Source organism: Natator depressus, chromosome 6 (genome assembly GCF_965152275.1).
Source record: "Natator depressus isolate rNatDep1 chromosome 6, rNatDep2.hap1, whole genome shotgun sequence".
In the NCBI taxonomy this organism is placed as follows: Eukaryota; Metazoa; Chordata; order Testudines; family Cheloniidae; genus Natator; species Natator depressus.
In genome coordinates, this window is record NC_134239.1 from 99,720,972 (window position 1) to 99,748,488 (window position 27,517).

The 27,517-nt window shown below is 44.2% G+C and overlaps 1 protein-coding gene across 1 annotated transcript in view; it reads left to right on the forward strand.

Annotated features, from left to right (window-relative positions):
• The first annotated feature begins 3,271 nt into the window (after positions 1-3,271).
• Positions 3,272-27,517, forward strand: part of KCNK13 (potassium two pore domain channel subfamily K member 13) — a 125,806-nt gene continuing 101,560 nt past the window's right edge. The window contains exon 1 of the mRNA XM_074956106.1: positions 3,272-4,653. Coding sequence (XP_074812207.1) covers positions 4,317-4,653 — 337 coding nt within the window. The 5' untranslated portion in view covers positions 3,272-4,316. The remainder of the gene's footprint in view (positions 4,654-27,517) is intronic.

Genomic DNA, 27,517 nt, shown 5'->3' on the forward strand with positions numbered 1-27,517 from the left:
CTACTAGGCAAAAATATCTGACATTTACATCATACTACGATTTGGGACCTTATCTTTTTAATAAGTCCCTTAAACTTCTTTAAACTTAAGCCAAAACACACACAAACACACACACACACAAAACAAAACAACAACAAAGGAACAAGCTGCAGGAGTAAAAAGAGAATGCAGGCAGAAGTCCAGCAACAGAGTGGGGGCTACCCAGTTTATTGCACCCAATGCAGCATGTATGATTACCTGCCCTATGGGCAGCTGGCATATGTGTGCATTCGATGCAAGGAGCTCCTGGCCCTCAGAGACCATGTATGGGCTTTGAAGACCAGAGTGGCTGAGCTGGAGGAGCTAAGGAAGACAGAGAGATACATAGATGAGACTTTCCAGGACACAGTAGAATGGTCCCACCCCTGGTCTGACAGCCTCTGTGCTGTTGAGGAGGATGAAAGTCTCAAGGAAGGAGAACATCCAGCTGGAGCAGAGGGAAATGATTCCATAGTTGGGACCCTCATTTCAGATGATGATGTGGTATCCTCTCCCACTGAGGATACATCTCCAGGGGAGGGAACTCCAGTTATTAGGAAGAGACAGGTATTAGGCGATTCGATCATTAGAAACATAGATAGCTGGGTTTGCGATGACCGGGAGAACTGCATGGTGACTTGCCTGCCTTGTGCAAAGGTTTCAGATCTCTCAAAACCCGACACCCCACAGGAGCAGAAAAGCCCAGGCAGATCTTTGGTCTGCCCCAGTATGGCCGTTCTTATGTTCTTAGAACACTTTTAGTGCAATATGAATAATACATAATAAAATACAGTATGTAAGCATTGTAGTAATACGTCACTGAGCTGCTATTTTAATAAAATACCTGTTATTCCTCCTTCACTGAAAAGGAAAGGCCATCTCTCATTCTCCTAGTTAATGTCTATTATGTATCTGAATTCTAATGATTCACCATTTTAAATTATAATTCATCACTATAATAATTGCTGGATAGTGCTTGGTTTAGCTCTTTGTTTTCATCTTTTCCTTCACAATTATCTTTCCAAAAGTTATTCTGATAGAGGGCTTTTCAACATGTTACATCTTTAAACCATGTTGCAATTGCAGAACTGCATCTCACACACAGACCCTCAATTTTGCATTGCTGGATAGTGGAGGATTTAATAACTTGTTGAGAAAAGAGCAACAAATTATACAGTAGAACCTCAGAGTTACGAATACCTATGAACTGACCAGTCCACACACCTCATTTGGAACCGGAAGTACACAATTAGGCAACAGCAGAGACCAAAAAAAAGAAGCAAGTACAGTGCAGTACTATGTTAAATGTAAACCACTAAAAAAAGGGAAAGCAGCATTTTTTTTCTGTAAAGTTTCAAAACTGTATTAAGTCAATGTTCAGTTGCAAACTTTTGAAAGAACAACCATAATGTTTTGTTCAGAGCTAAGAACATTTCAGAGTTACAATCTCCATTTGAGAGGTGTTCCTAACTCTGAGGTTCTACTGTAGTTAGTCCTGAAAGAGGTGCCCTTTTCTGGCACAACGGAGTAACGTCAGTTAGTTGTATATCTGTAATATAGTGTGAGTCCAGTCAGCACAGGCCCCCTTGGGCTAGGTGCTGTACAAACACATAAGATGCCCTGAAAGAATTACTATAAAAGAGATTTATACTGAAAACACTTAAGCACATGCATAACTTTACACTTTGAGATCTACTGATGAACAAACTTTAAGAGCTAGGTATTATTACTCATGGGAGCAGTCAATGGATTTTAGTGGTACTATTGGTGCAACTAAACTTAGGCACCTGTGGTTAAGTGTTTCCAGGATCAGGACGTAATTTAAGACAAGATGAAACAGATGAGGATGACAAACAGTAGGAGGGAAGAGGAGAACCATAGATCAAATTGTAACACCGGCCAGATATGTGAGTGCACCGGGTGATGGTCCTGAATCGTTAAAAGTTGTTGCATGCACAGTCTGAGCTGACCCTCTACCTAGCCATTATCAGCTGGCCATTCCCCCGGAGTTACAGGAGAAGTAAAAAAGAAAAGGAGTACTTGTGGCACCTTAGAGACTAACCTATTTGCAGCCACACGCTTCTTCTGCCTGCCACTTCTGGACTCAGATGTAACAAGGCCTGTCATTAGGGAAGAACCCTCCCTTCCCCTGGCTGTCCTGCTCCCCAGGCCAAGGCCGGACGCGCCCCCGGGCAGAGCGCGCTCGAAGTACAGAGGTTTTCACGCCTCCCTTCCCCCTCCGCATCCAGCACCGCGCAGGCCGCCCACTGAGCCGCGCAAACAAGGCCAGAGCTATTGCGCCGGCCAAACGCCGCGCTCAGCACCGGGCGCTGGGAAAAGCGCGCGCCGCCTCCCTTATAGGAGGGGAGCTGCTGCCCACAGACGCTCGCAAGTGGCGCCCAGACACGGTAGAGACAGGCGCCCTGGCAGCGCCAGGGTCTGCTCATCCATCCCCTGTCTTCAGCCTCCGGGGGCGGCAGGCGGTTCCTGATCCTGCCTCCTTCCTTGGGGGTCTTCCCGCTCCAGCCCCCCGGGCGCTGCGCCCCCGGAGGCGGGGGAGCGCGGGATCTGCAGTTGCTGCTCTCCGCCTGTTGCAGCGCTGTGTGCCGCCGGGGGTGGGGGCTGCCAGGCGCGCTGTGGAGGAAGGCGGCGGCTGGTGGAGGCGTCGCTGTACCCGGCTGCACTTGGCGAAGAGCGGGAGGGCACCAAGGCGGAGAGAGAGCGAAGCAGGGCGCAGCCAGGCTCCCGCAGACGCTGACCCGGCTGGTGCCCCGGCGGGCGCCGCGCGCAAAGGGGCGCTGCCTGCCCTGGCTCCCGGGCAGGGAGAAGGGGCTGTGTCTCTCGGAGGAGAAAAGAGCGGCCGCCAGCCGGCAAGGGAGACCGAGGGACCGTCTGAGCCTCGTCCTCTGCCTTCTGCGGCGGACACAGGAGCGGGCTGGTCCCGGTGTGACACGAACTGCCCTCCGGAGAGCGAGTGGGGCTGGAGGACTGTCAGCACAGCCCCGCTCTGGCACCCCCCACTGCAGGGCTGACCCCCAACACGCGGGAAGGACTAGCATCCCCCTAGCAGATGGGGTACATGGGGTGCCCGAGGGGCACGGCCCAAGGATCAGCTCTGACCCGGGATGTTAACCCCTCGGGCTGGTGAGCTCTACCTTAACTCCGCGTGGTCCGTGCGAGGCGCCACTCCGCGTCAGCGCATCGGTTACTACCGAGCCGTGTTAGCCAGCAGGTGCCAGGCTCTGTCTGGACTTTACCGCTCCCGTGTAGCGTCGGGTTTGATTTGACCTGACCAAGTTTACAAACCCGGTGTTGAAAGCCGATGAGGACTTTCCCTAGGCAGTCTGGGCAGGGAGATACCCCAGATCTCCAGCTTCAGTATTCGCTCTGAACCAAATTGATCATTCTAGGTTCCACTCCACTTTCTTCTGCACAAGTTCCGTCCTGAGGGCCACAGGCTCTGCTGGGCTCTTTCCCCACTGTTGACACTGTGAAATACATTGTGCAAGGACTGAGGCTCTGGGGACGGTTTGGTGACCATGGAGGGGGCTGCTCTGATCTCTCCACTGCATTTTCAAGTCTAGGGGGGACTCCTGCGTGGCTGCATGCTCGGGAAGTTCCCGCGGCCGCTCTGAGGGCGCAGACATGCCGGGAAAGGTCAGGGACCGTGTGGCTCTGACTTGTGTGAAGGAAAGGAAGACGGTCTCGCTTTGGGGGCATGGAGAGAGGGGTTCGCACCTTTGCCCCTGAGCGCTCCAGAGTCAGCCGCTTCGCATGAAGTTCGGTCCCTCTCATCCCTTGTGGCCAGCTGAAGCCGCGTTGTTGGTTTCCCTTCGCTAAGTGGAGGCGTGCGGGGCGGAGGAAGGAAAGGATCCGAAACTCGACGAGACGAGCAGACCAGCCTGTGTCGGGCATCCCTGAGAACAGGCTGTTTGCCCGAGGACGGAAAGTCATTTCCTGAGCCAGCAGACCCAAGTGGGCGTCTTGAGAAATGGCCCGGAGCGCCCGAGGATGAGCCCCAGCTCCGAGAGCCGCTGGAAGGGCGGGAAAGTGGCGACAAAGATTCACGAAGCGCTGCACGCCTCTGCCATCCAAGTGCCCTGCAGAGGCCGGCCGGATCCGCCGGCAGAGATGCGGGGTGGCCATGGATTGCGCTGCTCACGGCCCCTGGCAGCCCTGGCTCCGGGAGTATAACCCAGGACGCCGCTACGCTTGTCAGAGTTTGGGGGAGCTGCGGTCGGTGCAAACTTAGTGCCGGGCTCCAGCAGCCCCCTCGGCCTGGTCCCCCAGGGCGGAGAATGGCGTGGCGCGGCTGCTGCTGCTCCAGCCTGGGTCACCTGAATGAGGATAACGCCCGCTTCCTGCTGCTGGCCGCCCTCATCATCCTGTACATGCTGTGCGGGGCCGCCGTGTTCTCCGCCATCGAGCTGCCCACCGAGAGGGAAGCCAAGGAGAAGTGGGAGGAGAGGTTCGTGAACTTCAGCCAGAGGCACAACCTGAGCCGGGCAGAGCTGCAAGACTTCCTCCGGGAGTACCAAGAGGCCAGTGTGGCCGGGATCCGGGTCGATGACATCAGACCCCGATGGGATTTTACCGGGGCCTTTTATTTTGTGGGGACTGTGGTTTCAACAATAGGTAAGTCTAAGTGGCAAGAATGTCCCTGCTGATCACAATGAATCCCTACTAGTGTGACCCATGACAATGGGGGGGTGGATAACTAATGTAGGCATCAGGGGGTGATTCAGTCCCCAGGAGCAGCAAAAACGATACTATCATCTACCCCTGAAAAGTCTACTTTATCCCAACCCCACAAGATTATTCAACAAACCGGAGGAAAGGGGGGCCCCAGTCATACACAATGAAACCCCAATTACGCAATTTCCTTGTTGAGGAGACATGGGAAAATGTCCCCAAACATGTTGAGTACAAGTCCCCTCCTTTTTAAAATCCCCTTAAGCACCCCAGTTGTCTGGGGTGGTGGCTTAAAACACATTTCGCTATAGTACAGAACAAATGATCACACCTTACTCCTCATTCATTCTCTTTTTCTGTTAGAAAGACACTGTCAAGTGAAAAATCACATTTGTAAAAAAAAAAAGCAAATGTCCCTATGTGTATTGACCTTAGGCACCTCACATCTTTGAATGGGAAACAGGGTTTACAATCTTATTGACTTTTCATTATTCATGCTGACTTCTTGTTTTTTTTTTGGCATTTTACTCAATTGGGGCAGTGAAAGTAGTCAACTTCATTTTTCCCTTCTCAGTTTCATTTGAGGTCACCCAATTCTGTAGTGACAAACCCTGTAGAGGAACATTTACATCTAAACCAAAAGCTTTGTCTTCACTGATGTTTCTTGATTTTTAGGTTTTGTAAATCTTGTTATAACAAAACCTAAATTGAGGTTTTATTTGATTTTTAAGGCCAGGAGGAACCATTGTGATCATCTAGTCTTACCCTACAGTATAACATATCTAATATAACACATTTTACAGTATCACATTAACTGTAGAATATAGTATGTGCAATTGGCTTTACAAATGTTGACTCTTAAATCATGCAAATCCTTTGCTTTCTGTAGGACGATCAACAAGTCAGTGTGATCTGTACATCTTGTTTTGTCCCTAGATTTTTCAGGGTTGGAGAAGCAGAAGAAAAGCCTGTAGGGGGATATGACGACTGAACAAAAATCACCGGGGGCGGGGGGGGCTGATGGTGTTGGACTTATAGGGACAGCAAGTTTACATATAACACATGAAGGCAAACAACTGAATATTGACAAAATGTACAAGTGCTTATAAACAAATGCTAGAAGTTTAAATACTAATATGGGTGAACTAGAGTGTCTGGCATTAAATGAGGATATTTATATAACAGGCATTGCGGAAACTTGGAAGAATAAGAATAATCAATGCAACATGGTAACACCAGCTAGGGTGACCAGATGTCCCAATTTTATAGGGACAATCCCGATATTTGGGGCTTTTTCCTATATTGACACTATTACCCCACCGCCCCACACTCTGTCCTGATTTTTCACACTTGCTATCTGGTCACTCTAGCACCAGGATACAATATATATAGGAATGACAGAGTAGGTTGTACTGTGTGGGAGTGGCATTCTGTGTGAAAGAAAGCATAAAGTCAAATACAGTAAAAATCTTAAGTGAATCAAACTGTACTGTAGAAGCTCTAGGGATAGAATAATGCTTGAATAATAAGAGTATAGCAGTAAGAATATGCTATCGACCCACCACCTGATCGGGGGGTGACAGTGAAATGCGCAGGGAAATTAGAAAGGCTGCAAAAGCAGAAAACACAATAATAATGGGGGATTTCAACTATCTCCATATTGACTGGGTACATGTCACCTCAGGACAGTATGCAGAAGTAAAATTTTTTGTCACCATTAATGATTGCATCTTGGAGCAGCTTGTCCTGGAATCCACAAGGGGAGAGGCAATTCTTGATTTAGTCCTAAGTGAAGCACCGTATCTGGTCCAAGAGGCGAACATAGCTGAACCACTCATTAACAGCCACCATAATGTAATTAAATTTAACATCCTTGTAGGGGGGAAACGACCAAAGAAACTCACCACAGTAGCATTTAACTTAAAAAAGAGGACAACATAAAAATGAGGAAGCTAGTTAAATAGAAGTTAAAAGGAACAGTTACAAGAGTGAAATGCCTGTATACGCCATAGAGACTATTTAAAAACACCATAATAGAGATTCAAACTAAATGTATACTGCCAAATAAAAAAAAAAAACAGTAAGCGGACCAAAAAATGCCACCCTGGCTAAACAACAGAGTAAAAGAGGCAGTTAGAGGCAAAAAGGCATCCTTTAAAAATTAGAAGTCAGATTCTAGTGAGAAAAATAGAAAGGAGCATAAACTCTGGCAAGTCAATTGTAAAAGTATGATAAGGCTGGTCAGGAAAGAATTTGAAGAACTACTAGCTAAGAACACAAAAATTAACAGCAACATTTTTTTTAACTACATCAGAAGCTGGAAGCCTGCCAATCAGTGAGTGGGGCCACTGGACAATCAAGGTGCTAAAGGAGCACTCAAGGAAGACAAGGCCATTGTGGAGAAAGCTAAATTAATTTCTTGCACCGGGCTTCACTGCAGAGGATGTGGAGAAGATCCCCACACCCAAATCATTCTGTTTTTAGGTGACAAATCTGAGGAGCTGTCCCAGATTAAGGCAGCAATAGAGGAAGTTTTGGAACAAATTGACATATTAAACATGAATAAGTCACCAGGATCAGATGGTATTCACCCAAGTGTTCTGAAGGAACTCAGATATGAAATTGCAGAACCACTAAGTGTGGTATGTAACCTATCACTTAAATCAGCCTCTGTACTAGATTACTGGAGGATAGCTAATGTAACTCCTTTTTTTAAAAAAGGCTCCAGAGGCAATCCTGGCAATTACAGACCAGTAAACGTAACTTCAATGCCAGGCAAATTGATTGAAACTAGTAAAGAATGGAATTATCAGACATATAGATAAACACAATATATTGAGAAAGAGTCAAAATGGCTTTTGTAAAGGGAAATCATGCCTCACCAATCTACAAGAATTCTTTGAGGAAGTCAACAAGCATGTGGACAAGGGTGATCCAGTGGATATAATGTACTTGGACTTTCAGAAAGCCTTTGACAAGGTCCGTCTCCAAAGGCTGTTAAGCAAAGTGAGCAGTCATGCGATAAGAGGGAAGATCCATGCAAGGATCAGTAACTGATTAAAAGATAGGAAACAAGTAGTAGGAATAAATGGTCACTTTTCACAATGGAGAGAGATAAATAGCAAGGTCCCCCAAGGAACTGTACTGAGACTTTTGCTTTCAACATATTTATAAATGATCTGGAAAAGGGGGTGAACAATGAGGTGGCAAAATTTGCAGACAGTACAAAATTACTCAGGATAGTTAAGTCCAAAGCTGAGTGCAAAGAGTTTCAAAGGGATCTCACAAAAGTAGGAGAGTGGGCAACAAAATAGCAGATGAAATCATGTTGATAAGTGGAAAGTAATGCACTCTGGAAAACATCATCCCAACTATACATACAAAGTGATGGAGTCTAAATTAGCTGTTACCACTCAAGAAAGAGATCTTAGAGTCATCCTGGATAGTTCTCTGAAAACATCTGCTCAATGTGCAAAAGCACTCAAAAAGCTAACAGAATGTTAGGAACCATTAGGAGAGAGATAGATAATAAAACAGAAGATATCATAATGCTGCTATATAAATTTATGGTACTGCCACACCTTGAATGCTGCAAGGAGTTCTGGTCACCCCATCTCAAAAGAGATATATTAGAATTGGAAAAGGTGCCGAGAAAGGCAACAAAAATGATTAAGGGTATGGGACAGCTTCCATATGAGGAGAGATTAAAAAGAATGGGACTGTTCAGATTAGAAGAGAGATGACTAAGCGGGGATATGATAGAGGTCTATAAAATCATGAATGATCTGAAAAAAGTGAATAGGGAGGTGTTATTTAGTCCTTCACATAACACAAGTTCTAAGGGTCACCAGATGAAATTAATAGGCAGCCGGTTTAAAACAAATAAAAGGAAGTACTTCTTCACACAGTGCACAGTCAACCTGTGGAACTCATTGCCACAGGATGTTGTGACAGTCAAAAGTATAACTGGGTTCAAAACAGAATTAGATAAGTTCATGGAGGATAGGTCCATTAAGGACTACAGTATTAGGCAAGATGGTCTGGGCCCCAACCCCATGCTCTGGATGTCCCTAAAGCACTAACTGCCAGAAGCATCTGGCACTGACCACCTTCAGGTACAGGTTACTGGGCCTGATGGACCATTTGTCTGACCCAATATGAGTATTCTCATGTTTTCAAGTACTGAAAAGAAGTCCCTAGGGGGTGTAGGGATGCCAGGAAGAAGGCTTGATTGGGATTGCCGCAGACAGCCAAAAGTTCTAGAGAAACTGAGCTTGCTTTAGTGAGATAAGAAATGCAACAAATGAACAGTCTTGTGTTCATTTAACTTGTGAAAAATGGGAACACAAAATTTTTCTAACAGGGTCTCCAGATGAAATTGGTTTTACTTGTTTCCAGTGTGATCCATTTATTGAGGAGTGATTATTTAATTACATACAGGAATTCTTCATGGAATTCTTCTTTAATAACTTCCTCATATACAGTAGCTTTGAGCTGTCCTGCTATGTGATGAATGCTTGAAACCTTCAAGGGGTTGTGCTAAGCCTTTTCTAAGGTTAGTTGAGTCTCTTAATTAACTCTTAAGATAAACTTTGAATAAGATAGACATCATATTTATTTTAGTCTGCTGTTATTTTATAGCATGTAGATTTGGGTGTTTCATGTTCTTTGAACTTGAATAAATGGGATTTAAGAACATACTTAAAGTTAAGCATGCTTAAGTACTTTGCTGAATTGGGTTCTTAGAGCAGAATACAATACTGTGATACCTGTTTGCAAAAGATGTTATGGCTTTTGTTTTTCAGTTTTCCCATATCCTTTCATGTTACCATTTCTTGTATGGGAGAAACCTGGCAACTTGAAATGAACTCTGTCTTGCTATCCATTCATCTTCCTTAGCAGTGCTTGTCTCTGTTGTGGCTACCTTCTTCACCCCTTTTCCTAATTAGCTGGACTGCTTTCCAAGTTCCCATAAATTTGATCTCTTCAATAGAAACGTGGACCAGCTGTTTCTGCTTGCAAGTGGTTTTTCAGGAATAGATTTCTTTATGACATATTCCTATTAATAGCGCTTCCTCACTCAGTATTATGTACCCATGTAGGAAACTATTGAGTTAGCAGGAAAACAGCCCTAAGAAAATGTGGATTTATTTCTCGTGTGAAGTTACAATTTGGTATATTGTTCTTACTCTTTTCTGTGCTGGTCCTACCAAACTTCCTTTGCTATAGTACTAGGGCAACATCAAGTAAATTAATTTCCCCCCTAAATGAAGCAAACCCAAGTACTTCACTATATGACTTATGCATTGCTGAAACAATGCTACCCATGGAGTCAGCTGCCTCAAGATACCATGTCTGAAAAGATACACTGCCAGGTACTTTTGGCTTTGAGAGATAGGAGGAAACATCTCACAATACTTAGAAAAGTTTTAATAGGAAACAATGCAGAAAGTCTTTTTAATGAAAACAGTCAGCTACCCTGTCCATAACCCAGGAATGAGAACTAGAAAGTGAAACTGACCAACCTAGTTCCACTGCCCAAGCTGTATCAAGTGTAAAATAAACAGGGCACAATGGGTGAAAAATAAATTAATTTTATTTTTTCAGTTTAATCATTTATAGCCAGATCCTGAAAAGTACTGAGCATCCTCAGCTCCCACTGAAGTAAATGGAAGGTCAGGTCTCTCGGCAACTTGTAGGATTTGGGCTCTTGTGATGTGTTTAGCAACTATTAGGGCCCCATCCACTGCCTTCTGAAACCAGTAGAGGGACTCGTATTGATTCAACATGCACTAGATCAAACTCTTATTTTTTAACCGTATGTTGTTTTTATCTAGATAGTGTCTCCTTATCTTATGTAAATATGGTCTCTCACTCTGACTAATGTTGCCTGACAGAGTCAAAAGGACATGTTTTCTTTATTTCTGTTAATTTAAAATGTTGCCCATCAGAGCCAATGTCATGATCTTGATGAAGAGAAGGAAGCAACTTATCAAGCTGGCATAACAGACACATAGAGCTAGCCTCGGATGTCTGTGTGCACTATGTATGATGGCGACAGGGGGGAGACTTGTGTAATTTTATTCAGAAAAGCAAGGGATCCTTTCTTGAGAAATTATTGAAATTCTGCATCATTCCTGTATGCAAGCAGCTGCAGTACACTGTCTTGTGGAGGATGTGAAACCCAAATGGAGGAGTGCAAAAGAGATTTGGCAACAACATACATGATCCAAAGCTCTTGTGAGTAATGTGTCCTTCTCTGGAGGATGTGTTACCTAATAAAATGACAGAGCCATTGGCAATCACATCAGCCTGTGGCACAGGGGGGAGTGCAAGGAGACAAAGCACCTACAGAAGGCAGCCAGAGGGTGCCACTGACAAGGAAACATTATTGTTCACTAAGGGAGCAATCAAACAAAATAAAGATGGAAAATAGCCATATGGAAAGATGCTGCAACAGGTTCTATCCAAGAAACGAGGCAGTGCTGATTAATGCCAGAGAAAGGGCCCAATTGCCCTCTCACTCATACCCATGTAAAATCAGCAATAATTATTGACTGGAGTTACACCAGTACAAAACCTTCATAAGCGAGGGGAGATTCATGCTCAGAAAGACAGCTGCCCTTTGCAGCAGAACTGAGCAGAGGGCTTGGGGAAGCTGATCCCAGAACAAGGGGTTGGTCTTGGAGGGATGTTCCCTGGGCAGAATTAAGACTCACTGGCAGGGAGGCCTGGGTGAGTGGAACACTGCTGGGAGTTCTCTCATGGGAGACCTGACTTGGGGCCCCTGGAGAAGAGTTGCAGGAAAGAAGCGAATCTGGGGGAGCTCTGGTCTGGAGAGTGGAGCCCTGGAACAAGGTCAGAAGGATTCGGGGAACAGACTGGAGCTGGACTCTCGAGAGGGTGAACGGGAAACATTGTCTTGGGAGAGGGCATGGAAAACTGCTGGGAACCTGATGTACTTCAGGGATTTCGGGAGATTGGTTTTATCACGAGGATTCTGTGGACATGTAAAAGAATAAATTATGCCCTGAGGTGGGCTTTTGAATTGGACACTGTGAGAGACTAGGGCCCAGATGCATAAAGGGACTCAGTGTCACAATGCTGCATATCATGGTGCTTAATTTTTAGGTGCCTAGAAAATCACAGGAACATCACTGTGATCCACAGAACTGAGTTAGGGATCTAGGCTCCCTACACAATAAATGGGGAGAGATAGGTGCCTTAGAATGTGATGCACAAAATCCAGCATTCTAGGCAGGGAGCTGCCTAAGCAGGCCAATGGGAGCTGCTAACAAGAAGGGTGTGTGCTAAGCCTTGCCCCCCTCTTGGAGATAGGCACTCAGTCAGGATGCAGATAGGTGCCTAGCTTTGTTTAGTGATCCACGAACAGGAACCAGCCACCTGGAGTCGGGCAGCTTCGGAGCCTAAGGAGTTTCTTGGAGAATGAGTTAGGTGCTGCCTTGCTTCACACAAAGCAGTCGGAGGAGGTGGAGGTGGTAGTGATAGTGCCCACCTTGTAACTGTTAGCCCAATGGTTAAAGGGCTCGCCTGAGAGGTGGGAGACTCAGGTTCAAATTCTTTCTCCCTCTCTGGCAAAAAGGGGATAACTGAACATGGATCTCCCACATCCCAAGTGAGTGCTCTACCCACTGGGCTAAAAAGGTATAAAATGGGTAGCACCCGTCTCCTACTGTAGTGGCCAGTTTTTCAGTCTGGTACGTGGCCTCTGAGCATGTCTACTGGATCAGGCCCCGCCGTGAGATAGAGGCTTCATCGGAAGATAGGTGTCTAGACGCCCAGAGGGAAGCAGCAGTATGCTTGCTCAAAGGAAGAAGTTATAGACATTTAGGGAATTTTTACTCTGAAAATTTAGGCTCTGTGGGAATTTAGGTTGACTGCAGGATTGAGTGGGAATTTTGTGGATCACGGTGAAGCCTAAAACTGGGCCTTAGGCACCTAAACCCAAAACATAGGTACTGAAGTCTGAGATTTAGGTGCCTAAGTACCTTTGTGGACCCCACCTGATGTTCCTTTCATGGACAAAAGAAAGGGGAAACTGAGGCAAGTACAACTTGTTGTACCATGGCCTGCTGCAGGAGAGCGCTCCGAGGAGGGGCTGCCTTATGACAATCACCAACTGGACTCCAATTTACCATGAAGGCAAAGAACTCAACAGGACAATGGATTTACCTCACTGGAGCTGGTGGTTTCTCATTCATTGCTTTGTTCAGTTACTAGATTTTTTCTAATGTTAGGTCCTCTGTGTTCTTTCTCAGCCATTCCTTCAAGAAAGATGAACCTCCACAGAGCAGAGCAGGATACTGGTTAGAGCAGTACACTGGGAGTCTGACTCCTGGCATCTGTTCCCAATTCTGCCACTGACTCTAAGTTTAGCCAAGTCACTTCATCCATCTCAGTCTCAGTTCATCCATCTCTGTAGTATTTTCCTGTCCCATGGGATAATAAGCTCATTTAATGAGTGTAATATACTTTGAGGTCCTCATCCCCTATAAAAGTGCTTATTATTCTCATAGTGTAATCCCAGCTCCTTTGTGCAGCCCACAGTGAGAAAGTGCCTTTTGTTGACATCCCATACTAGACAATAGAGGCCCAAAAGAACATATCAAGGCTACCACCTTTGGCTTATAACAGAGATTTTTCTTTAGCTTAAGTGTCAGATGTATAGCTTTTAGCTTCAAGGAGTTCTAGTGGAGGTGGATTCCTCACAGTTTCTGTGATGTGTCCTAATTTAGAGAAGTGCTGAGGTTGTTCCCTGCCCACAGATCCCCTATGTGTCATCATGTGCCATTACCTTAGAATCAGAGAAATGTAGGGCTGGAAGAGACCTCAAGAAGTCATCAAGTCCAGCCCCCTAATCTGACCATCCTTGGCAGCTGTTTGTCCAGACTGTTCTTAATAACCTCCAATGATGGGGATTCCATAACCTCAACTGGATGCCTATTCCAGAGCTTAACTACCCTTATAGTTAGAAAGTTTTTCCTAATATCTAACCTAAATTTCCCTTGCTGCAGATTGAGCCCATTATTTCTTGTCCTGCCTTCAGTGGACACAAAGAACAATTGGTCGCCATCCTCTTTGTAACAGCCCTTAACATATTTGAAAACTGTTATCAAGCCTCCTCTCAGTCTTCTTTTCTCAAGACTAAACACACCCAGTTTTTTTAACTTTCTCATAGGTCAGGTTTTCTAAACCTTTTATCATTTTTGTTGCTCTCCTCTGGACTCTCTCCAATTTATCCACAGCTTTGCTAAAGTGTGGCATCCAGAATTGGACACAGTACCCCAGCTGAGGCAGTACCACGTAGAGTAGAACAGTTACCTCATGTGTCTTACATACAACACTCCTGTTAAAACATCCCAAAATGATATTAGCCTTTTTTTGCATCTGCATTACACTGTTGACTCATATTCAATTTGTGATTCACTAAGACCCCTGATCTTTTTCAGCAGTACTACCACTAGCCAGTTATTGCCCATTTTATAGTTATTCATTTGATTTTTCCTTCCTAGGTATATACTTTGCACTTTTCTTTATTGAATTTCACCTTATTTCAGACCAATTCTCCAATTTGTCAAGATTATTTTGAATTCTAATCCTGTCCTCCAAAGTACTAGCAACCCCTCCAAGTTTGCTGTCATCTGCAAATTTTATAAGCATATTGTCCACTGCATTATTCAAATCATTCATGAATATATTGAATAGTACTGGACCCAGGACTGACCCCTGTGGTAGATATGTCCTCCCAGTTTAACAGTGAACACTGAAGACTATTCCTTGAGTATGGTCTTTCAACCGTTGTGCACCCACCTTATAGTAATTTCATCTAGACAACATTTCTCTCATTTGAAAATGTCATATATCAAAAGTCTCACTAAAATTGAGATATATCACATCTACTGCTTCCCACCTGTCCACTAAGCTAGTAACCCTGCTGAAGAAGGAAATTCAGTTGATTTGGCATGATTTGCTCTTGACTAATTCCTTATAACCCTGGTATCCTCTGGGTGCTTTTCAATTGATTGCTTAATAGTTTGTTCTAGTATCTTTCCAGGTTTCAAAGTTAGGCTGATTTGTCTATAATTCCCCAGGCAGCCATTCCTTTTATTTGTTTTGAATCTCCCATATAATGCACTCTGTGATTTATCTGACCTTCCACTTGTTCAGCATACTGAATGTACTGTGCATAGTACCTGTCCCTTGGCACACTTTTCAAATGATTAATTTTTGCCATGATTGCAAATTACTGGAGGTGCTCAGAGATCTCACTTTTTCTACAGAAAATAGAAGAATCCTGACAAATAGAAATAGCAGAGAAGAGACATCAGAAACATGGTAGGAGTAATTAACATTGCATGCATCAGGCACTATAGTCAGTTGAGAAACAATGGGTATGCATATGTGAAAAGAGTGAAGTCTAAGAAATGTCTTAGGGTAAGTGAACAATATTGATTAAGGAGCTGAAATTTACAATGAAACATTCTGCCGGGAGAACCTTTCACGGACGTAAGAACCAAGAAAGCCCAAAACTATTACACTGATAATTTCAGATACTGGTTCTGTAGAAGCCTACTTACTGATAGGCATGAACATGATGGCCTTAATGTAGTAAATAGAGCAGTACAACTTGTTCAAGAAATGCAGCAATTACGTTTATAGAACCACAAAGGGGATGTTAATTAAGAAAACACCTTCTTCAGCAGATGTCTTAAAGAACCCCCCCAAAGTAAGAGAGAGTAATGGCAAGGCCTGCACAGCGCCAATAAGAGAAAGTAGATGTTAAACAAAGAGGCTGGAATTAGAGGTAGGGAAAGTCAAGGAGGGTGGCATGATGTGCAAACAATTGGCAGAGTGAAAAAGAAGAAAACATCCTCTTTCTGCTCTCTTTCGAACACTGTTAGAATTAAAATCACAAAGTACTTGCTGGTTTGTCAGTAAAGCACCGTGTCCTGCCCAGATCTTTTATTAATTATATTTTTTAAAAGTGATTTTAATGGTGCTGAACTAACAGCCCTGGATTCTTAAGTTCTGTATTCGCAGAGCACAGACAGTGGAATGGTTCCCTACCAGTGTGCCTTAGCCCTATTTGGTAGGGACCACTTCTAGGGCTGAAGGTAATTCACTTTCCACAGCCATACTTGGCCTCTCTGCTGAGACTGCCAACAAATGTACCAACTGGGATGTGGACATTTGTCTAGCAACTGGACTGGCATCACGAGTTTATTTCCCAGAGGCCACCAAATAGCCATCAACATGTTTACCTCTCAACCACTACCAGCCTGGACCAGAGAAGAAGGTCTGTAACCCAATACCAATCCCCTGAGCAACGCTCCACCCCTCTTCTCTCCCTTAGGTGATGTCTACACTTACCAGTAGATCGGCACAGCTGCGATTGATGCAGCGATGTTGATTTAGTGGGTCTGGTGAGGACCTACTAAATCGATTGCAGAGCACTCTCTGGTTGACTCCAGTACTCCACCTCCCCAAGAAGAGTAAGGGAAGTTGGTGGGAGAGGATCTCCCATTGACCCAGCACAGTGTAGACACCACGGTAAGTCGACCTAAGCTACGTTGACTTCAGTTACGTTATTCACATAACTGAAGTAGCGTAACTTGGGTCGACTTGCCCCAGTAGTGTAGACTGTCACTTTTACGAAGGGGTCTAAAACCACTTTAAAGTGCCATTTTCTGCATTGTTCCATGTACGACCTGCTCTTTTGTCATCACTGCTGGTACTGCCGTGGCCTCGGCTTGACTTTGTCCTACCTGTGCTTCATCCTCCTACCTGGTTGTGTCTACAGCAAAAGCAAGGTATATGCTGGCTGCATCCTCACTGTGACATTTTGTTTCTGACAGCCCCAGGGCTATCATGTGCCTCCTAGCGTGGTGGCACCAATTTCATCATGCCCCAAGGCAGTAAGGGTTACATCTGTGAGGCAAATGGCAGACAGCTCTCAAGCTTTGAGAGGCTTATTTGCTTGAGCTGCCTGTCAGAGAGTTCACTGCATTCTCTTGCTGAAATGCTTTTATGTCACAGGGCAGATTTGCATAAATCAAAGTTGCAGTGTGACAAACGAAGAGAGGAACAAATAATCTGTCATAAAACTGCAGTGGCAACAGGGCTGTGTTAGAAACAGAACAAGGCCAGAATGTTCAAGTGAAGCCACACACATAATATAATGCAAGTACGAAATGAGTTCACGCAAGAGGGCCTTTCCAGTTTCATCTATGATAAAGATCCCAAGCAGCATAGGAATGGAGGGCATAGGCACAGGAAGGGGCCAAGGGAGTAAAAGTTACCCGGATGGGATGAGCTACCTGCCCTGTTTGCAAAAATAGGGTCGGGGGACACAAGTGCTTCCATGCTTAGGAGGAAGCGTTCAGACAAGAAAAATGAAGAAGTCCTGAGCTGGTTGTGATTTACAGTTAAGGGAAACAACAGGTTCACTCACACATCAGGAAACTGATACCTTCAGGGCAGACTAGCCCAGGATACTGAACACACCTTGGCTTTTCTTTTAAATGGCCTCTAATTTTGGGCTAGGGACAATTTTTAATTGTGCCCAGCCAGGTAAAAATAAAGGTCATTTACTGTACAGGTGAAGAGACCATTAGGTTAATCTGCAGATCTGGATTGGGGCTGCTGGTGAGATATGCACCAGCAAAGAAGCCTATCCACTATGACCTGTGCTTGTGACCCAGCCAGTCTGTTCCTGACACCCTTCTCCACGAGACCAGGACCATCACCTTGGTGATATGTCCATCTAGCCACTATAACCATGGTATTGGCATTGTCTCACACTGAAGCACAGCATAATGTGATTTCACAATCACCACATCCATATACTTTCTTCTGTCTCCACACACAGGTGTGAGGGGCCTCACCTGGCCAGAAGTCAAATGTCATAGAATTGTAGGGTTAGAAGGGACTGCAAGGGTCATCTAGTCGAACCCCCTGCCAGGATGCAGGATGTGTCATGCTTCATATCAGCTGTTACAACATAGCTTCCCCAATTGAATGATACTTCCCACAATGGCCATATACAAACAAGCTATGCTGCTATAATTAAAAGGGGCATAATCACAATTTGCTTGGCAGGATTCAGCAGGAGAAATGATTAAGTATAAGCCAACCATAATATTGTACTAGGTAGGGTGACCAGATGTCCCGTTTTTATAGGGACAGTCCTGTTTTTTGGGACTTTTTCTTATATAGGCGCCTATTACCCCTCACCCCCATCCCTTTTTTTCACAGTTGCTATCTGGTCACCCTAGTACTAGGAAGCAAACAATGATCAATACTTTTCTTAGAAAAATAAAAATCACAATGCAAAAGGTAAAAAACCAGATATCTTACAACCTTTTCCTCCCCCCCCCACCCAAAAGGTGTCTTCCTCATATAAAAGCGAGAGAAAGAGTGGCTTCTGCTTATACAGAGTCAGATGCTATGTTGGTAATTCAATTTCTAGATAATCCAAGTCCACGGTAAATTCATTCTTTTTTTTTTTTTACTCTTGAGTCCCTTTTATTCTCCAATGAGTCACTGAGAGAGGTGGCTGTTTATTCTAGCCACAGTCTCATTTTTTTAATAAGCAGAAATGCAATTTTATGTCTTTCTGAATATGTTTCATGCCATTAAGTCATTGCAGTATCCGTATTTATGTTACGATTATTTTCAGTCCATGTTTTTTTTCAAACCTGTCAATGAGTTTACTTAAAGTTTATATAGGAAGATACTACAGGGATGTTAAAGGATTGTGTGAAAATTAATGTGGCACCTAATAGAATCATACAGTATCTTTTATTGTCTACATAGTGTGCACAAAAATAAATGCATTATCATTACTCTGTAATATCCTAACTCATATCATCTAAAAAAAAAAAAAAAAGCTAGGGGGCACAAATATACTTGTTTGCCCAGGGTGCTAAAATGCCTAGTTACAACTCTGCTAAATGAGATAAGCTACAGACAATAGAATCCTAGCCAACAGTTCTATCTGTGTAAGCCCAGATCTTCAAAGGTATTTAAACTACAAACTTCCAGTGAAATCAATGAGAGTTAGGTGCCAAAGTATCTTTGAGGAGCTGGGCTCTATTGCCTAACAGCTAAGGAAAACAATCATATCTCTCTCTTCCTCCTATTGACTGCTCTCATGAATAGGTATGCGAGCAGGTGAAGTTCCTGCATATATGCATAGTACAAACTTACCCACTTCCTAGGGTTTGGTTTTATTGATAACTCAAAAAAAAAAAAAGTAACCTCAGTCTTAGTTTTCTGCCCAAGCTTGACTGTTTCTAGGGCTTCCCTGCAGGACTTCTGCTGTCCAGCCTCTGATTCCCCACATCCCAAAGAGACAATCCAAACCCTCTTACATCCTAATTGAAGTTAACGAGATCTACCTGTCAGCAGTCTGCATCCTTACTGGGGTTCTAGCACTTGAGGTAAGAGTGGCTCCATACAGGAAGTTGGCATTCCTATGCAAGGTCTCAGAAACTGCCATCCTGTTACTTTTCAGCACAATTACAGGAGGCCAAATGGGGCCCTCATGTAGGAGTTTAGATACCAGGTGAGAGATGCCTACATTGGATAGATAAATAAATTACTTCTGCAATTTCAATTAGATACTATGTTCTTATTCACGTCCTGACCTAAACTGTTGTGGACTGTAGCTGTGCACTGTTATACACCTGCCATGTTCCACCCTTGAGGTGACTGAATTTCATTGGTTGGTGAAGTGATATCTATTTATGCCCAATAGGGGCATGTCAAGGTTCCTTCCCCACTCTGAACTCTAGGGTACAGATGAGGGGACCTGCATGAAAAACCCCCTAAGCTTATTTTTACCAGCTTAGGTTAAAACTTCCCCAAGGTACAGACTATTTTACCTTTTGTCCCTGGACTTTATTGCTGCCACCACCAAGCGTCTAACAAAATATAACCGGGAAAGAGCCCGCTTGGAAACATCTTTCCCCCCAAAATCTCCCCAACCCTACATCCCCTTTTCTGGGGAAGGCTTGATAAAAATCCTCATCAATTTGCATAGGTGAACACAGACCCAAACCCTTGGATCTTAAGAACAATGAAAAAGCAATCAGTTTCTTAAAAGAGGAATTTTAATTGAAGAAAAAGTAAAAGAATCACCTCTGTAAAATCAGGATGGTAAATACCTTACAGTGTAATCAGATTCAAAACATAGAGAATCCCTCTAGGCAAAACCTTAAGTTACAAAAAGACACAAAAACAGGAATATACATTGCATTCAGCACAGCTTATTTTATCAGCCATTTAAACCAAACAGAATCTAACGCATATCTAACTAGATTGCTTATTAACCCTTTACAGGAGTTATGACCTGCGTTCCTGCTCTGGACCCAGCAAAAGCAACCACAGACACAGAGAACCCTTTATTTCCCCCACCCCCTCCAGCTTTGAAAGTATCTTGTCTCCTCATTGGTCATTTTGGTCAGGTGCCAGCGAGGTTATCTTTCGCTTCTTAACCCTTTACAGGTAAAAGGGTTTTTCCTCTGGCCAGGAGGGATTTAAAGGTGGTTAGCCTTCCCTTTATATTTATGACAGGACATAATAAGCCTTAATATTTATCTTCTACTTTGAGATCCTTGAATAGAAGGCATTCTAGAAAAGCTAAAATATATGACAGAACATCCGTGACTATCTGAATTTGAATTATCGGAAACTTCCTGTTCGTTATGCTGAAATTCCCTTGGTTATCCATTATTAACACTTATTTGATGTGACCCATGATGCCATGGATAGCAGAATCAGGCCTTTGGGAAGGCAGAATGAAATGGAATTTGGTGAGGACACTGGGGTTAAACCCCACATATTAAGAAAAGCCATAAAGGGATCTGTAATGACCACACACAGTTTTATATTTTGTTTGAATCCAGAAAACAATTATGAAGCAGGGTTTATGGAGTGAGTGAAGGGGCACCTCTGAACAGCCTGTCCTAGCAAAAATCTCCAAGTCTTCAGAGCTCCTAAGAGGAAGCATTTCTCATGGCACTTACAGAAAACAAAATTCTTGCCCAGCTGAGTTTGGGCACAATGGAATACCCTGTGTGTATTAGCCAGTGCTATCCACTGAAGGCCGTAATCAGTGAACCTGTAATCTTCACAAATGCCCAGGACAGAGAGACAATTCTGGCTGCAGCACTTGAAACAGAGAGAACTAAAAGAGATAGATATGAATTACTCACTTCCTCAGACTTATGCCCTGCAATGCAACAAAGGAGACAGATACTTAACAGCATTTTAAACAGGTTTTATTGCTGAAGGCATTTCTGACTCCCTCCTGTATATGGCAAGTTTTTAGGTCATTCACACCAGCAAAATCTTATTTTGGGATGTGGCCTTTGCATCAAAACTCCCAGCAAAGATTATTGAGGCGTGTAGTCGGCCAATCCTCAGCCTGAACTCGCCGTAGTCACATTGAGTTTTTTGTCCCTGGGTCTCCTACAGGAACCCCACTTCTGGGCAATCTCACTGTTCCCAGTTCAACTCACTCCCAGAGTCTTTTCAGAGTCAATTTACAATTCACTTGCCTATAGTCCCTTGGAGGCGCTCCCTACGCCCCACCACAGGTCACTAGCAGGAAGCAGCCCTCCTGGACATTTGCCAGTATCAAGCTTGTAGTGTCAACCTGCACCAACCAAAGCGAGGGTAGGGAGAGGGAGGGAAGGCTAACCACTGACTCAGGCTGGGTTCCCCTTGCCACTGGAGTCCACTAGCAGCCTCTCTGTTCTTGGGCAGACTTCCCCTCTTTTCTGTGACCAGATTCACCTTTTTAAGTTCCCATTCTCCAGGTGTCACATATTCTGCAGGTGCACCTAATTAGCACCGCCTGAGTGCAGGTATGCTCATTAACCTTTCTACCAGTGGGATTGGGACATGTCCCATCACATTCATCTCCTTCCCAGAGATCAGAAGAGTTTCTCCTTGAGCATCTCCCAAGTCACAATCTCCCTGTAAAAATTTTTTTTTTAAATCTGCATTTGTATGCTCTTTCTCTGCTCGGAGCTGCACCCAGAAGCTTTAGGCCTGAAGCACTATATACCAGCGCATAATCCAGAAGTTTGAGTTCTTCACTGACTATAGCCACTGCAAGGGAGCATGGTCTGTGACTAGGGAAAAGGGAGTACACTGCAGGTAATACCTGAGGGTATTACCACAGCCCACTTGATAGCCAGAGCTTCCTTCTCAACAATACATCCTCTCACTGGGGAACAACTGTCTTCTTAAATGTAGAATTGGGTTCTCTTCCCCCTCAAAGTTCTGGAAGAATACCACTCCCAGGCTGATGTCGGACATGTCCATATAGAGAATGAAGTCCGGGTTGGCAAGGACAGGCACCTGACCCAACTGCACCTTCAGGGCATTAAAAGCTTCATCGCACTGGTTGTCCCATTGGATCTTTTAGAGGGTCAGTCAGGGGAGCTGTGATCAATATGAAGCTGGGGATGAACCACTGATAATATTCTGCTAGCTAGGACCAGGAAGAAGCATATATATTTTCTGGACCAAGGTGTGGGGCATGAGTTAAATGCACTGTTTGTATCCACCACAGGGCTCATGAGGCCTCCTGCTACTTGATACCCTAAATCAGTGGTTCTCAACCTTTCCAGACTACTGTTCCCCTTTCAGGAGTCTGATTTGTCTTGCATACTCAAGTTTTACCTTACTTAAAACTACTTACTTACAAAATCAGACATAAAAACACAAAAATGTCACAGTACACCATTACTGAAAAATTGCTTACTTTCTCATTTTTACCATATAATTATAAAATAAATCTACTGGTATATAAATACTGTACTTACATTTCATTATATAGAGCAGTAGAAACAAGTCATTGTATGACATTTTAGTTTGTACTGATTTTGCTAGTGCTTTTTATGCAGCCTGTTGTAAAACTAGGTAAATATCTAAAAAAGTTGATGTGCCCCCTGGAAGACCTGCATACCCCATGGGGTACACATACCCCTAGTTGGGAACTACTGCCCTAAATAAGTTGATTCTGTCACGGCCAACTTACGCTTGGCAGGGTTAGCTGGGAGGTCAGCCTCCTGTAGGGAAGTCAGTGCTGCTCCTAATTGACATAGGTGGTCTTCCCATGTATGGCTGTAGACTACAAAGTCAACCAGGTAAGCCACAGCATATTGCTGGTGGCATTCAAGGATTTGATTCATAAGGCAACTGAAAGTTGCTGTTGCCTTTGTGGCTGAAAGGCATGGTTTAAAATGATCAAAGGAGGTCGAGAATGTGGTCTTGTCCTGGGAGGATGGAGACAGGGGTGATCTGCCAGTAGCCATTTGTAAGGTCAAATGTGCTGAGGTATTGCACTGGGCCCAACCACTTAAACAGCTCAGCCACCATCGGCATTGGGTAAGCAGCAAACTTTGCAATGGAATTGACCTTACAAAAGTTGACACAAAGTCGTGTCATCTGTGTTGGAAGAATCAAGAAAATAGGGCTCCTCCAGTCACTTTTGGACTTCTCAGTGATCCCCATTCTCAGCATCACCTGCACCTCTACTGGTTATGTGTCCAACATTCTCTTTGGTAAGGACTGGGGATTCTCCCTAACAAATTGCCCTCATGCTGTCTGCAAATGATGTTGTATCATGTGTGCTTTTCCCAGATCTGGGGAGAACACCGTAGCGAAGTCTTGCATCATTTGCATGAATTGGAACTTCTGATCTGGTGAAAGACCTCACTGAATGGTACAGGGCCAGGTTCTGGGCAAACAGCTGTCTCAGGGCCTGGCTGATGGCTCACAAGCCAGGGATTTATCAGGATCCTCCCAGTTCTTTCCTGGCTTGAGAAAATTTACATGGTTGGTCTCTTAATTTACCGCGATTGTTTGTCTAAGCACCTCAAATGAGCCCTGCGAGCGGGGCATCAATTATGACTCAGAAGACGGTAAAAGTACCAGAATTGTGTCTTGTCAGCATGCCCCTTGATTATACACCTGTTATTGCCTCTGTTGAACTCAGATGACGTTCTCTTTTGTAAAAGTGCTCAACTTCTTAAGACTCTCCCGTAGGCGGATGTATTAGATGATACCAAGCATGTTTGTGTGTTGCTCCTCCCAGGCTTCTCACAACACAGCCAAGATTCTTTGGGGCTAGCCACCATAGAGCAGTTTGAAAGACGAGAACCCTGGGGAGGCTTGGGATACTTTGTGCGTGACAAATAGAAATGACAGGAGGAGTTGGTCCCAGGGCCTAGGCTCGGTCCTGACAAATTGCTTCAACATCTCCTTCGACATCTTGTTAAATCTTTCCATGAGGCCATCCATTTGCAAGTGGTACACTGATCTTCTCAGGACTTTGATCGTAAGGAGGCAACATAGCTCATGCATCACCGAGGTGAAGCTGGAACCCTGGTCATTCAATATTTCCTGCGGGAAACCTACCAGGGCAAAGAGTCTCATAAGCTCCGTCCAAGGGAGCCTTTACAACATTTTAGCTGCTGAATACTGACACTCAGGACAGGAAGAGCAATATTCCATAACCTCATGATGCACCCCCAGCCAGAAAAAGTGGGCCAGTAATTGCTTCATGGTCTTCTCCCACCCTATATGTCCTTCACAGGGAATATCCTAAGCTAGCTGCATTTCAGCTTGGTGGTACTTATGGGGTACCAGTACCTAAGTACTTATTACTCCCAACTGTGGGTTCTGCTCCATGTGATACAGCCCCTTTTTCTCTAGCACAAGTGGGGTAGTGATCCAGGCACTGGCACCACTGCCTCCCTGTCCATGGACACCACCTCTTCATAGGCAGGGCTAAGCATCACGTTGTCATGCTGCTCTTGGACAAAGTTTCCCCCCCCCTGCATAGGGTCTCAAGGTCCATAGCAGGTGCTGGCTGTTCATGCGTCTCTGTGGCCAGTGCTGGTCCCTGAGATGTCCTCTCCTGAGATGTCCAGATCCAGGATGTTCTGTACCTGCTCTGGCAGCATATTTTCTTTGGTTGCCGGCCTCAGCACCAGGGTCACATTGTGTACTTCTTCTGGCGGCTGGCTGCCCTCCGCTGGTGCCTGTGATTCTGGTGTTATAAGGATGCCATACCTGCTCAGCAGATTGTCATGCACCACTGTGGGCTCAGTGCTCACTACAGATTCCAGCACCTAGTCAAATTCCTCGTAAAAGAGGCAGGAAGATGGGGAGTTTTCAGAGGTGCCGTTAGCATCCTATACTTTGTGGTAATCTGTCTTTAGCCAGCATTGTTCTGCTGTTTGGTTGATTCCCAACACCAGCAGCCCCTTGGATATAGTTTGTAGATGCAATAATTTCTTGTGCTCTTGCTGAAGTCAAATGTCTTTCACGATTCTCACCAGAGATTAATCAGAATCTGTCTCTGTTCCTCTGGCCAGCTAGTAGTGCATTTGATACAGGACTTCTTCTTAGTGCTGTCTATAGTAATAAACATCTGGACTGACTGTGTTTCTAGTTGAGAAGTGCTTGTGGAAATGAAGGGTTAAAAGATGACCAACTGCATTTGAACCAGGAGTTCCTAGGTTCCTAGGAAACAAGTGGGAAGTTTTGGGGTGAAAGTCCCTAAGGTTTGTGGGATTGTGGGACAGAGTTGGCAGACTCTCCAGACCTGAGTCTGGTGATCTGGACTTGAGTTGTATCCAAACTGCAAAATACTTGGGTTCTGACCTGTGTTACAGTGAGACTAGAGCTCTGATCATCACCCTAGCAAGGTCTATGGGCCTGAGGCCAGAGGGATTCCTGGCCTGAGACAGACTGATTTCTGTGTGGATGGAAGGCAGGCTTGGGTTTACACCTGAGTCAGAGCTTGGGCTCTGTGTGCTGTGTAGGCATAGCCATCTACAGGTAAATCCCATTTTCAAAAGTGATTTTGGCAGTTATAATGGGATTTTCAAAAGCACCTAACCCCTAACCTTAGGGACTTTTGAAAATCCCACTATAAATGCTTATCAGTTTTGAAAATGGGACTTAATTGTCTGTCAGAGACCCAGATTTTTAAAGATATGTAGGTGCCCAAGTGACTTGCCCAAAGTCACAGAGGCATAGTTTGTGGCAGAGTCAGGAATCCAAAGTCTCTTGAGTACCAGCCCAGTGCCTTAACCACAAAACCATCCTTCCTGTCTTCACAATACTGGGTACAGTATAAGAACCTAAACAGAATGGAAAATGACAGGAAGAAGTTTCTGAAACTTATCAGGTATGCAGATTAGCAAGAATCTGCTGTATTCTGTTTAGGTTCTGCTGGCTTTAGCCTCACTTAGGTATTATGAGGACATATATAACATTTCCATAAACATATATTACTGTGAAAAGAAAAGGAGTGCTGTAGCTCACGAAAGCTTATGCTCAAATAAATTTGTTAGTCTCTAAGGTGCCACAAGTACTCCTTTTCTTTTTGCAGATACAGACTAACATGGCTGCTATTCTGAAACCATATATTACTGTGGTAATTGTAGGAACATTATGTTAGATTAGTAAAGAGCTGTGCTGAAATCTTAGATTAATTGTTTAAATTGATGGCATTCAACATACAGTGTTTGCAAAAATGAAACGCAATTTACTAATGACTGAGTCACATTGCAATGGATTTGCCCACAGCATCAACACACTGCATTATAAACAATGTTTAGAGGAAGGGACGCTGTCAAGGTTCCTAATAATTCCTGCTTTGCGAATGGATGAGAAAAATCCCCCAGATTCAAAAACATCTAACTTTTAAAAAATCTACTACTCCATCAATGAGGAACTGAAATTCCTACACAATCTCCATTCATTTTGTAGAACCGACCAAAACACCATGTTGTGTACTCCCCCTTTTGGCTTAGGAAAAAATAGTTACCTAACAAGAAATGTACCTACGTCAATAAGTAATGCAATAAAAAGGTCTTTGGGCAAGACAAGGGCACTCAGATACTGTGGTGATGAGGCTATGCAAGTAGTTAAACAGGTGTTCTCCCATTTATAAGTGTCTGTGAGGTTCAGAAGCAAATTAAAGAGTTATTATTTTACTGAGGGTGGTCAATTTGTGGAATGGGCTTCCAGATCAGTTGGTGGAGTCAGAATTATTGTATTTAAGTAAAACTTGGATGACTACATGGAATTTAATAAGTTATAGGGGAATTAGTCAGTTTTATGGCTGAATGTAGCTGACCACCCTTCCTAGGGGGTCTAGAAGGAGTTTTTCTCTGATCATTATTCTACAGCCTGGTGGTGGGTTTGTGGGGGAGAAAAGAGTGTTTTATAGAAGTTTTAAAGGTTAAAGAAAAATGTTTTAAAACATTTTGAAAAAGTTAAAAAAATATCCTTTTTAAATGGCGTTGGAGAGAGGTGGCAGAGTTGTCACAGACCACCCCAGACAAGGCCTGCTCTTGGTTCTACATGAATCTATAGCTATGGGTTTTAAACATTTACAGTTTGTTTCTGAACATGTTCAGAGGTTTTGTTGGCAATGATTTCCTTGAAAAGGGGCTATTGGCGGTTACCTTAAGCTACCTCCAAGGAGTGGCCGCAGAATTATGCTGTGGAAGTTAGCGCTCCAGAAGGTTAAAGCAAGGTGCTCAAGTCTGTAAACAGAGTATCCAAAACTCTAAACTCTACCACTCAGAAAGGAGGAAGCTTAGTAGAGGAAGGAACTTATTTTAGATGCCTATAGTGAAGCTTGTTGAATGCACTGACTGCTGTGGGATAGGAGGCGCTGTCCGTCCAAGGATGTTTCTGGTATAGATTGGTTTACTCCAGATCCACCCTAACCACTCTGCTCAAAGCTCTC